This window comes from Vulpes lagopus, chromosome 15 (assembly GCF_018345385.1).
Source record: "Vulpes lagopus strain Blue_001 chromosome 15, ASM1834538v1, whole genome shotgun sequence".
Classification (NCBI taxonomy): Eukaryota; Metazoa; Chordata; class Mammalia; order Carnivora; family Canidae; genus Vulpes; species Vulpes lagopus.
Genome location: NC_054838.1, coordinates 29,306,522 through 29,320,247, shown reverse-complemented (window position 1 = coordinate 29,320,247; position 13,726 = coordinate 29,306,522). Strand labels below are relative to the sequence as shown.

The following is a 13,726-nucleotide window of genomic DNA, read 5'->3' as shown; positions in this document are numbered from 1 at the left end:
CCCCTAGCTTGTTTTCTTCTACCTAAAAATAACTATGGGTACTCATTTATTCAGCAGTAATTTTAGTGTTCACCCAAATGGTATGTAACTGTGTTGGACACCAAAGAGGATGTTAAAAATATGGGACAGACTTGTTGATTGACATATAGAGGGTTGCCAGTGATGTTACAGAATGAAGTAGCTACTGAGATAATGTTATCCCTACCAGAAGGTGCTGAATTTGTCCAAGTAAACAGTCATATAGTTAGACTTGAATTAGAATTCACCTTCTATACATACTAAATTTATGTTTAATATCTGAGCCTCCAATTCCTAACTATAAAAATGAATAAAAATGGCCACCTTGCCAAGCCAATGTGATAATTAGATGCTATGTAAAGCCCAGCGTTTATCACAGTTTGATGCTGAAATGGTAAGTGCTGTGATGATGGTCGTCATGACAGCTGAGACCCGGAGAGCCCAGGGTGATTATAATGAAAGAAGCCAAGGTGTTGTAACCAAGAAGAATAGCTGGCAGCCAGTAATCCAGTTGTTTTACAAGAGTAGCAGCCCTGGAGTTGACACAAAGTAGAGGATTGCAACAAATAGTGAGTCTGCCAGGATTCAGATCTCGTAAGACAGAGAAGGTTAAATTTAACCAGTGCCTTGGGATGAGGGATGGAATTAGGACACAGAAATACAATACCTGTCAGAATTTGAAGACTAAATCAAAAGTAAACTCTGAGAGCAGATTAGATCATAATCTACCTTAAAGAGCTGTGATCACTTGACAGTGATCTATCACTGTGTTCTAGATGCTTTTGTTCTTTGAAGTAGATCATTGCTGTGTCCCATCTGTGTTTCCAGGAGCCTGATGTTTCATCCTTAATAATACTATAGTAAGGGTGTGATTATAATTTAAGTAATTAGGTAATAGGACAATTGAATAATTAAGCCAATGCATGAATAAGCTCTTTTTGTTATTGTTGCTTCTCAACTTTATTAAATATACTGTATATACCAAAAAAACCCACGCATTTTAAATATACAGTTCAACAAATTTTGTCAAATTTACAAGGGCTTATAACCTCTATTGTCATAAAAATAAAAAATTTATTCCCTTATTTCCCTTCACAGTCAGTCTCCCTTCCTGGTCTCAGCCATAAACAACCATCGATCTACTTTCTGTTGTCACAGATTAGAATTTTCCTTTTCCAGAATTTCATATCAGTGTTTTTTATATAATATTTTATTTAAGCTTATTAAATGTTATCATACAGTATTTACTCTTGTATCTGACTTCTTCCACTCAACATAATGCTTTTAAGATTCATCCAGTAGGCTTGTTCCTCTTTATTGCTGAATACTATTCCATTGCATCAATATACAATTTTTTAATTCATTTATCTTTTGAGGACATTTAGGTTGTTTCCAATTTGAGGCTGTTATAAATGAACTCTATGAAAATTTATGCACAAGTCTTTGTGTGCACATGTTTTCATTTCCTTTGTGTAAGTACCTAGGAATTGCTGGGTTGTATAGTAAATGTATGATTAACTTTATAAGAAACTGGCAAACAAACAAAAAAAAAAAGAAAAAAAAAGAAACTGGCAAACAGTTTTTTAGAGTACTTGTACTATTTTGTATGCCCACCAGCAAAGGATAAGAGTTCTGTTTGCTCCATGTGTTTGAGAAAAATTGGTGTTGTCAGTATTTTTTAGTTATTCTAGTAAGTATATCTCATTACAGTCTTAATTTGCTTTTCGGTGATGACTCATATTGTTGGACTTTATTTTCTCATGTGCTTATTGGCCATTTATATATCTTCTTTTGTGAACTATCTTTTTAGTTCTTTTGCCCATTGTTGTTAGGTTGTCTTTTTATTATTTAGTTATCAGAGTTCTTTATATGTTCTGGACACTAGACCTTTATTGTCTGTATTTTAGATACTTTCTTCCAGTGTGCCTTGCCTTTGCATCTTTTTTGTAGTACCTTTTGAAGACGAATTTATTTTGTTTATATATAATTTATCACTATTTAAATGTGATTCATGATTTTTATATCTTATTCAAAAGATTTTCTATTTTTTTCTCTCAGGAGTTTTGTCATCGTAGCTTGTACATTTAGATCTGTGATCTCTTCTGTTAGTCTGTATAGGCTCCTAGAAGGCAAAAGACCATGCCTGATTTATGTCTCTATTTTCCATAGTGGTTAGTAGTCTAATAAAAGTTTGTTTAAAAAAAAAAAAGTTGGGCAGTCCCGGTGGCGTAGTGGTTTGGCGCCGCCTGCAGCCCAGTGTGTGATCCTGGGGACCTGGGATCAAGTCCCACATGGGGCTCCCTGCATGGAGCCTGCTTCTCCCTCTGCCTGTGTCTCTGCCTCTCTCTCTCTCTCTGGGTCTCTATGAATAAATAAATAAAATCTTTTTTTAAAAAAAGTTTGTTTAATGAAGAAATATAAGAATATGACTCATGATAGATAATGCCAATTGTAAGATAACAAATAGTTGGCTCTAGGCTACTGTATCTATTTCAGAAAATGAATTAACAAGGGGTGCCTGGGTGGCTCAGTCAGTTTAGCATCTGCCTTCAGCTAAGGTTATAATCTCAGGGTCTTGGTATCAGGCTCCCTGCTCAGCAGCAAGTCGGCTTCTCCTTCTGCTTCTCCTGCCTCTCCCTCTGTGATCTCCCTCACTTTTGCTCTCTCTCAAATAAATAAATAAAATCTTAAAAAAAAAAAAAAAAAAAGGAAGGAAAATGCATTAACAAACTTGGAATAATAGGGCCTAGTTAGATATTTTAAAGTAACTTTATTATATGAAAGTAAAATTTCATTTTACCTTCCCATGTTGTTGGTATGAATTTCTCTTTGTATGAATTTAAGAAATTTAGTATTCTTAGAAATTTTTTAAAAATAGCCTATAAATTGCACATGAATTCTAGAAACCCCTGAAAAACTTCTATGTATTTAGCTTTAGTGAGACAGATTTGCTTCCTTTTTTACAAAATAAAAAGAAACTTCATCTTTGCTCCTGTAGAAGAAATTGATAATAAAGAAACTCAGGCACCCATGTTCTTTGCCAGTAGAAATTAGATAAGCTCAGTCACATGTTTGTTGATAATCATATTATTTTTATTTCTCTTGATATCAACCCCCACTTTATCTTCTGTGATATACCCATACACTGAAAAAATAAAACCTGTGCTTTGCCACTTGAAACAGGTGGATAGGACAGATAAACATACATATGTCACATAATCTCTACAATTTAGAGAATATGCAAAATCTGAACCAGCTGTATTTCACATTTAAGAGGCAGATTTAATGTGTGAATTATGATGGAGGTTGGGAAATAAAGATAAAAACCTGAATGTTTTTGTTTGTGAAACATCTTTTAGTGACTTTTACATAGTTTCTTCAACTGTGCAGTTATTCAACTTTCCTCATGATTCTACTTCAGGATAGTATGGTGTAAGGTTCGATGGCAACATTTTAACTCTAGGCAGACATTTGAACTCTGGGGATTACTGTACAGAGAATTATCTCAGAATTTACAAGCATACCCCTCTTAGCCAAAATATGTGTTTGATTTGATAATACTGGTATTTTATATATAGCAGAGAGTTAAGTGTGACTTGGGAATTTGAAGGCAACAGCTCAAAGTAGTTCAATCCAAAGTCTCTACCTTTTATGTAGATCATACCATAATCCATATCATTAAAAGTATTTGTTTTTAGTATTTTTACAGCACTCACTGTTTTCCTTCTGGCATTTAGCGACATATTTAAATGTGAAATAAAAAAGGGAAGAACTATCTGTTGTATCATGTATGTTTTTAATGTTCCTTCTTAGGGAGCCATTATCACTGGAGAATAATTGGTTCATCCTTATCTTTAGAAGGTGATGAATAAATTGGCTTATAAGTTGCCTACAGGATGATTTAATAGCTTATCAAAGCCTGATTCTCAGAGTTAGGCATGCACATAGATGGAAAGTTAACAGAAGCTGGAAATGTGAATTACTGAATAAGTCTTAGATTGTGTGTCAGTGCCTTTTCAGAAAGACAGCCATTTTATCAGAAGAGGGGAGCTACCCCTCAAACACAAAGAGGTAGGCCATTAGTTTTCAAAAGCAACTGATAAGAGATGAGAGGAGAACCACAGAGACTTCACATGGCAGATCAGTAGCTGTGGGAAAAATAAAATATGTATGATTAGGCACTGGAACAAATTCAGAAGCTGTACCCAGAGTTCTGTCCTCCATTGATCTCTTCCCTCATGTTGCATTGTCTGAGCACATATTTTTTACAGTTGATTATCTTCTATATGTATTGGGATTTCAACAGTCTACGTTGGTGCTGGACAGAACTTACTGCAGTTATGGAAATGTTTTGTATCTGCACTGTCCAGTATGGTAGCCACTAGCTATATGTGGCTATTTAACACTTGAAATGTGGCTAGTTTAACTGAGGAACTGAATTTGTATTTTATTTAACATAGTGTGGATTTAAGTAGCCATATTTGGCTATTAGCCATCATATTGAACAGTGCAAATTTAATTGGTCTCTTATTCAGATTGTAAAGCATTGGAGTCACCATGTCATACACTGTTAGAAGGTTTGTGTTGCCCTTAGCATAGTAATAATGCTGGGCAAATGTAGGTACACAGGGTATGTTAATATTTGTTGAGTACAATTGAATGGATAGAAGGGAAAGGTAGGAAGCATGAAGAACTGAGTGGTGTCCTGGTAAGGTGTTTTGGGCTCTGAAGCCAATGCCTAACCTTTAATTTTAGTCTAATTTTGTCATTTTATTTTTTATTGTATTCCATTGGCTTGTCCATCCTGTGTCTTTTTTGGTGTCTAAATATCACATGGACACAAAATTACTTTTCAAGCAGCTGTATATATAAAGTATAAAGAATAATGATACATTTACCACCCCTGTCTTCATAAAATATTTCTTTAGTCTCCTGTACTACTTTCCCCTTGCCTTCCCATGAGAACTAGCCTCAATTTTGTATGTATCATTTTTTTCTTTATAGTTTCTTTTTTCTTTTTAAGATTTTATTTATTCACAAGAGACAGAGAGAGAGAGGCAGAAACATTGGCAGAGGGAGAAGCAGGCTCCCTGCAAGGAGTCTGATGCAAGACTCAATCCTGGACCCTGGGATCACTCCCTTGGCCGAAGGCAGACACTCAACCACTGAACCACCCAGGCATCCCTTCTTTGTAGTTTCATCACATATATTCATAAACAATCCATTTTTTTAGTTTTATAATTTCTTGAATTTTATATGAATAGACTTATCTATATGTATTCTCTGACTTCTTTATTCATTTAACATTATATTCCTAATAGCATCGACGTTGTTACATTATGTTCATGTTGTGTAGCCTATTCATTTTCACTATCACGGGATATTCCTTTGTATGAATATGCCACAGATCATCTATTTTATTACTGATGGGTATTTTTTTCCTAGTGGTTTGCTAGTGCATTACCGTGTAGCTGTGAAATACCTGTATATGTCACTTGGTACACGTGGGAAAGACTTACTGCAGGTCCAAACTATAGAGAATAGTTTCTCTATTCTTTGTCTTCTCTTCTCCTCTCCCCCATCCTCTTCCCTGTTCCCTCCCTCTTTCTTCTTCCTCTTCTAGAATTCAGGAAAAATGAATGCTGAGAAATAGAGGGGTGTTTTTGCATTATTTCTGATAAACTAAGTACTCCTTTAAAAGCATCTTGCCTCAGTTTCTTGTCTGCCATGGTCCTTTTATACTTTTGAGTTCATGAAACAAGTTCTGATTGGGAGTCAGTCAAAAATTCCAGCAATGTCTTACTTCATTCATAGTCTGTAGCTCTTATGTAGATGGTACCTTTTGTGAAATGATACCTTTGTGTCAATTATTTGTCCCTTTTACTTTGCATTATAATTGGTAATTAGAAGATCTAGATCAGTGGTTCTCAACTCTTAGCTATCCATTAGAATGTCTTGGAGCACCTTTTTAAAAAATATGGATTCATCACATTTCAGCTCACACCCCAGAAAAACAGATTTATTTGGTCTGGGGGTGGGACTGGGCCTCATAGTTGTACATGAAGTATGTAAGTTATTTTATAAGCCACGATTGAAAACCACTATAGATCAGTTGTTCTCAAAGTGTTGTCCTTGGACCAGCAACATCAGCATCACCTAGGAACTTAGAGAAATATAAACTCTTAGGCCTACCCTAAGACCTACTGAAGTAGAAACTCTGAGTGTGGGGTCAGCAGCTGTATTTTAACAAGTCCCAGGTGAGTCTAATGCATGCTAAAGTTGTAGAACCCCTGCTGTAAGTCATTTAAGCATTTACAACGAGGCTTCCTTTTCCTCAAGTCCAGCCTTTTAGAATCCAGTATTCCACAACAGCTCTGGACCTGAGAGTAGCTAAGGGAAGTGCGGGGAAAGAAGCATGCCACAAAAGAAGTCATTTTTGGTAAATGCCTGAGCCTGAGCAAAAGGGGTCATAAAGAGAGCTATAAAGCATATTGGATGTGTTATCATTTTTTTGTAATCTAAAATGAAATGATGTCCTGATTCACCATGAATGCTTATAAATGAACATTCCCTTTCACTAAGAAGGGACGGTAGGTATAGGAAAGCATAAGATAGAAAAGGGCAGCCATAAGTAGTAGGAAGGGGCAGTTTCAGAGATTGCAAGTGGATGAAAGGTGAGTCAGAAACAGCCACCAAGAATAAGATGACCTTATTATACAGTGTTTTGTGGGGGTAGCAAGGATAAAATTAAACATATGAAGTGCCTCAATTCATTTCCAATAAACTTTAGAGATCTTTTTTATTGTGATAAAATGCACATAACCAGAAGTTTACTATTAGTGACATGGTGCAACCAACACCACTATCTAGTTCCAGAACATTTTTATCACCACAAAATGAAATCCCATACCCCCACAGCAGTCACTATTCCTCCTCCCTAGCCCTTCACTCTTTTGCTTCTGTCTCTATATTTTTGCCTGTTCTGTATATTTCAGAGATATGAAATCATACAATATATGGCTTTTTGTGTCTGCCTCCTTTAATTTCAGCATAATATTTTCAAGATTTATCTGTATTGTGGAGGTATAATTAGTACTTTATTCTTCTTTCTGGCTGAATAGTATTCCATTATATGGATATATCTCATTTGTTTTTCCATTAGTCTGTTAACATATATTTGAGGTTTTTTTCTACTTTTTGGCTACTATGAATAATGCTGCTCTGAACATTCGTGTACAAGGTTTTGCTTGAACACCATTTTCATTTCTTTGGAGTATGTACTCAGAGGTAGAATTGCTGGTCATATGATAGTTCTATATTTAACTTTTTGAAGGATCACCAAACTTTTCCACAGGCTGCACAATTTTACATTCCCACTAGCAGGGTGTGAGGAGTTTCTCCATGTCCTCACCAACACACATTACTGTTCATTTAAAACTTTTGGTTATCAAGGGACTTTCTGAAAGGGATATTGATTAGGGAATCTAAACATCTTTTTAGAGTAGTGATTCCTAATAAGGGGTTCACATAATAATTACTTATGGAACTTTTAAATATACTTAATGGTCCGTACCTTCCCTAGATTTTCTGAATGGGGGTTTCCAGAGGTAACGCCCAGAATTAATACTTCTCGTTAAGAACCATTGCCTGAGATAGTGGTTCTCAAAGCTTGGTCTGGGAATCCCTGAGGCCTCCTGAATCCTTTCAGGGGAGTTATTTGGGATTAAAACTGTTTTCATAACAATATTAAGATAGTATTTGCCTTTTGCATTCTCATTTTCTCATGAGTGCACATAGAAGTTTTCCAGAGTCTTCATGACATATGATAGCATAGCCGATTGAATGCATAAGCAGGTATGAGAATCCAGCTGCCTTCTATTAGGCCAGATATGAAAGAGATTTACAAAAATGTGAAACAGTACCACTCTTACGAATTCTTAAAAATTCTTCTTTATGACTTATAATGGGTTTATCATTGTTTTTAAATCAGCTAATACAGTTTTTTAAATTTCTCAGTTTTAATGGTACACACTGGTAGACATAACCTACGTAAATGAAATCTCTTTGAAATCTTCAGTAATTGAAAGTATAGGGACGTCTGGGTGGCTTAGCAGTTGGGCTTCTGCCTTCAGCTTGGGGGCATGATCCAGGGGCCCTGGGATCTAGTCCTGCATTGGACTCCCTATGGGGAGCCTGCTTCTCCCTCTGCCTGTGTCTGTGCCTCTCCCTCTGTGTCTTTCATGAATAAGTAAATAAAATCTTAAAAAAAAAAAAAGTATAAAGGTCTGGAGACCAGCCAAATGAGAACTATAGACCTTTGAGGGGACAAAAGAAAAAGAAACACTATTATACATTTGTTGGGCACTTACCGTTTAGTTAATATTAGTAAGCTTTTCATATATTTTGTTTCATTTTATCATTTTATCTTTTTGTTTTAATTCATGAGAGACAGAGAGAGAGAGAAGAGACATAGGCAGAAGAAAAAGCAGGCTCCCTGCAGGGAGCCCGATAGAGGACTCAATCGCAGGACCCTGGGATCATGACCCAAGCCAAAGGCAGACGCTCAAACACTGAGCCACCCAGGTACCCCTATCATTTTATCTTTATAACAACTCCATGACATATGTGTATTTAACCTCATTTTCAGATGGAGAAATTTAGTCTCAGAGAAGTTAACTTGACTAGTTTATAAGTGAAAGAGCCAGGATTTCAATTTAAATCTTTAGAGTACATGTTCTTAATCATTACCATAACTTAAAAAAATGGTCATCTGTACAGGAAATGGTTGATAGTTCAATGCCATGATGACTCATCCACCTCTAGCATCAGGCCTCAAAAAGATAACCTTTGAAATCTTTGTAGATTTAAATAATATATAAATACCATGTGGTGCACGTACTGACATATTGTTCTCTTTAGTGATCCTCATTATAAGGACTGTTAAATATGAGAAGTATAAGAGAAATGATCTAGACATGAATAGATGCAGTTGACAAAATGGTAATCTCTTTTGGAAAAGTGATTTAACGTCTTATTAAAACATGAGGATAGATATTCAGTTAGAACAGTCCACAAATTGTGACCCTTTACAAAAACCTTATTTTTCTAAGATATCCTATCCAGTCAGTCCTCTGAAGAGCCCATCATTGCAGGAATGATGAAGTGGAGTAACTGCTTTAATTTGTTAGTATCCTCTCTCACAAAAGCCAGAAACTTAGGTGCTGCTTTGTTTATATAGAGTAAGACTTAGGGTAATTTTTTTCATGTGATAATATTTCGATTCATCAAGAAATAAAATCTTTGCTAATTAGAGAAGTTCACAGGTCTAGTCCTTTTCAAAAATTTGCTTGCTGCCTACAGAGTAAAAACTCCTATGTGGGCAGTCGCTTTTCAAAAAACTGATTCTCTATCTCATTGTGTCTTCTGTGAAAAATTATTTCAGAGAATAGCAGATTTTTTTGCTTAGTAATTTGCATTCTGTTACTGTCTTCCTCTTACTCCTCTATCCTCGCCCTCCATTCCAATGCTGTTTCAGAAATCAGTTTGTGGATCAGCATATTTTATAAAAAATAAGTTATTTGCTTATTTGACAAATAGTACTTGTCTAGTGTGTGTTGGGCACTGGGATAAGGCTAAGGATACTAAAATATAGATAAAGTCATGAAATCTACAGTTTAGTGAAGGAGATGGACAGACGTTAAACAAATGATCACATCTATACATTTCTTCATTTTAATTTTTTTATTTTATTTATTTATTTTTTAATTTTAAAAGGTGCTATGAACAATAGTATGTAGTGTTATTGAAAAGAGCCTGAAAGGCTCAGGTCTTGATCCCAGAGTCCTGGGATGGAGCCCAGTGGCAGGCTTCCTGCTCAGTGGGGAGTCTGCTTCTCCCTCTCCCTATGCCCCTCCTCCTGCTCCCCCCCCCCCCCCCGCCCTTTCTCTTTCTCTTGCTCTCTCTCAAATAAATAAATGAAATATTTAGGGGGAAAAAAAAAAAGCCTCATGGGAGGATTGACCTCAGAAATTTGGAAGAAGACTGAAGCCAAAGTGGGGATAGGGGAAGGCATGAGTTCCATTTGTGACAAGTGAAAGGATCAATGGAATAGATGATACATGCTTTTGGAGCTTAGAGAAGACATCTAGGCAGGAGATATAAATGTGTGAATTGTGTACCAGTAGGTAGTTAATTGAAATTGTTGGCTGAGGTGAGATCATTTAGAGAGAATGTATACAGTGAGAAAAGAAGAGGGCCTAGGCAGTAAGTTTTGAGGAATTCTAGTGTTTACCTAACACAGTAGAATGTAGAAGAAGCCAGAGATGGATATCAAATAAATAGGAGGAAAACTAGGATTTTAACAACAGTGTTAAATGTTTCAAGAGGAGAGAATCTTCCAAGGAGAATCAAAGGAAATCAAAGATTCATGGTAATAATAGGGTTATTACCATGGCTTACAAGGAGTACCCTAATAATCCCTTCCCACCTCATTGACCTCTGACCATTCACCTTAATGCTGACCTACTTTTGTTCTTCAAACATGTCAGGTTCATTCCTACCCTAGAGCCTGTGTGCTTCTTATTCCCTGTTCTGAAATGTCTTTCCCCCGGTTCACATTTTATCTTCTCAGAGAAGAGTAGCCAAGCCTCCACTCCTTTAGCAGGATTGTTGTCAGACTCTATTAATCTTCAAATCTCATTATACAGTTAAGATAAAATTTTGTTTGGGCCTCAAACTCCATGTTCCAGGTTAAATATTTAGACCATGTTAAAAAAAATTAATTTTTCAGAAATGCTGAGCAATGATGGTAGAGAATAAGTTTTAGATTGTAGATGTATCCTCCTTAAGGCATTTTGACATGAATTGTTGAAATGGTGAGAGCTATCCCCTTCCACCAAGCATTTGTAGGATGGTTAGAGGAATAGGGAAGAGCCAAAAAGGAGATGCCTGGAGTCTGCTTTATAGAAATAATGACAAGTATGTGACAGTATTGATAATCCAGTGGATTCAAAGCAGTGGGAAAAAAATGATTATTTTCCAAAAGATGAGAATGCCACTGGACAAAGACTGTTTCAAAAGGTAGTTTAGAGCTGTGAGTTCAATTGAGTTCAGCGAATGTTTACTGAACTGACAGCAGAGGAGTGATAGGAAGTTGGGAGTGAGGGCCTTAGGGAAAGTTGCTGATCCACCTTATGCTGAGTAAGTTCTTCTCCAGCTAAAGAACCGTAAGTAATTCCTTTACTCTTTCAAAATAGAAAGATTAGCTCTTGAATTTAAGGGCCAGAAAGAATAAATGGCCAATCAGTGACCATTTTATAGTAATCCATTTGCCAGTTTAGAGCTTCATAAAACTCCACTGAAGGGATAAAATGACCTTTGTAGAACTTTTGGGTGGGAGTAACTTTATTTATTTTAAAAAGCCATTTTTGTAATTAACTTGGTTGATGTGTGTTGAATGTACTTTTGTTATCTTAAACATCAACTCCAAGCTCATGGACTTTCCTTATATAGTTTGCCTCTCTCCATAATCTGGCACAAGAATGCTTTTAAGTGCTGAGTGTTTTCTTTTTCTGCTGGTTGCTTCTCACAGCAGTACTGGCCTTTCACCTGGTTTTCTATCTTATTTTAGAAGTGGCCTTGTTCTCAGATCTTATTTTAAGTATTGGTTAGTCCAAGCCTTGCTGCAAATGGCTTTCATGTCTGTGGAAGACAGAAAAGAAGTCAGCATAAATTAAAATAAGAACGATTTCACATGGGCCTACAAACAAAATTGTTGTAAAAGACACTAGAGATTAATGCCAAGCTGCCCTCGTCTTCCACTCATGTAAGAATTTGAAAACCAGAAAGGCTAAGTGACTCGCTCAAGGTTATAAAATATTGGTGAAAATTTATCATTCTCATTATTTACATGAAGGCAGTATACCCTTAGTAAGCTATAATTTTAACACATAAAACAAATAAGCTATTCATAAAGAAGGTAATTATGCCCTATCTTTGAGAACGGTGGAAGGTACATTACAAAGTATTCTTTCTAATTCCCCAGTTTTGTCAGTGTTCAGTTATGAACATCAGTATTTTCATATCATAATAAAGACTGTGACCACTAGAGTAAGATCTGGATTTGAATATGGCCGCTACACTTACTGGGCTGTGACTCTGTACCTTGGGGGAAGAAAACTTCTTAACCTCTTTGCATTTCCATGTCTTAGCCTGAGAAATAGAAGTAACAATACATACTTAATTGAATTAACTTTAAAGGAGTTAACTTTGAGGTTCTCACAACTGATGCCTGGCGCATGAGGAGCACTTCTGATGGAGTGACCATCTCTGCTACTACAAATGCTATCTCTGCTTTATCATAGAATACTGGGCACTGGCATACGATGTTCATTATCAGATCCTTTAAATATTCATCTGTTTAAAGACCAGATGCTGAATTAGGAATGTTTTTAACATACTTTTCAGTTCGTTTTATCTTTTTATTAATTCAGAGGAAGCACCATGGCCTTCAGTTTTTACTTATCCTATTACAATAATACTTAACTCTTGGATACCTCAGTCAGAGCCCAATTCTTAAAATGAAAATCTCTGACCCTCATTATTTTATACTAGAGAGCTTACCTTGCATTGCTAGAAACAATTAATTACTCATTGTGAAAGTAAACATCCCTATTGCTACTCATCTTTGAGCACCCTACAAAGAATGGCCATGTGAGAAGCAGATGGCTTTGTGACTTGAATTTATAGTTCTTTTTAAAAACCACTGTTTTCTCTGTAACTGGTTTCTTAATATAAATATCTCTTTTGAACAGCAGGCTCATTGGCTTTCCTTGTATTTCAGGAAGATCACTGTCCATTTCTTGAAAGCCTCCCTCAGAGCCCCCTAAGTAAATTTCACCTATGCCCCCCTAGTTTCTGATTTTGCCCAGGAAAATCTCAATAAAAATATCCTTGTTGTTAGTGAACATCTGTATATACAAGTTTTTGTAATGCAGTCCCAGAAATGTCAATTCATTTATGTAGATATACTATTGCCAACCTACCTAAAGATAGCATAGTCACAGATTGGAAGCTCAGGCCTTATAATTTTTTAATTTATTGTTTGGGACAGGCGTAGGTTATATGACCTATTTTAGGTTCTAAGTAACAGCTACCGTAAAACATATCTGAGTATTTTTTCTGTACATTATTTGTAATGTTACTGTTTGTGAGGATGCTGTACTTTTCCAGTTTACAACTGAGGAAGCCTGTCATCATCATTAGTACTCATTCATTCAGCATGAGCACCTGTTTTATCTTAGGCACTGGAGATCTAAGTATGAATAAAACATGATTCCTGCTCTGGAAAATTTCATAGTTTATGGGGGGGGGGGCGGAGAAAGATACAGACGTATATAATTGCATTTCAAAGTGATACAGAATATATAATGAATATACGAACAAAATGTCAGAGTCATAAAGGAGAGAACAGTAAATTTGGGGGTGTATGGTAAGGTTACAAAAAGAAGATGGCATTTGAGCCAAGTCTTGAAGGATAGATGAGAATTTGCCATTTGGAGAGAGAGAGAAGCTAGGAATGGTCATTAGAGGCAAGGAGCAGCCTAGCAAAGGCCTAAAGGCTTATCCTGGCAAGCTGTGTGAGGGGAGTATCTTCAGTGTAACTAGAGAAATATGAAGGAAAGTGAGTCAAAGTTAGGAGTTTGAAGTT

General features: G+C 36.2%; 1 protein-coding gene across 8 annotated transcripts in view; it reads left to right on the top strand.

The window, feature by feature from the left end:
- Window positions 1–13,726, top strand: part of NARS2 (asparaginyl-tRNA synthetase 2, mitochondrial) — a 122,771-nt gene that overhangs the window by 68,841 nt on the left and 40,204 nt on the right. The window contains exon 1 of one of the 8 annotated variants that reach the window (XM_041730381.1): window positions 8,555–8,601. The exons of the other annotated variants lie outside the window; for them this stretch is intronic. Within the exon in view, the coding sequence (XP_041586315.1) occupies window positions 8,558–8,601 (44 nt within the window). The 5' untranslated portion in view covers window positions 8,555–8,557. Of the gene's footprint in view, window positions 1–8,554; window positions 8,602–13,726 lie in introns of those variants that run through there. 8 annotated transcript variants of the gene reach the window in all.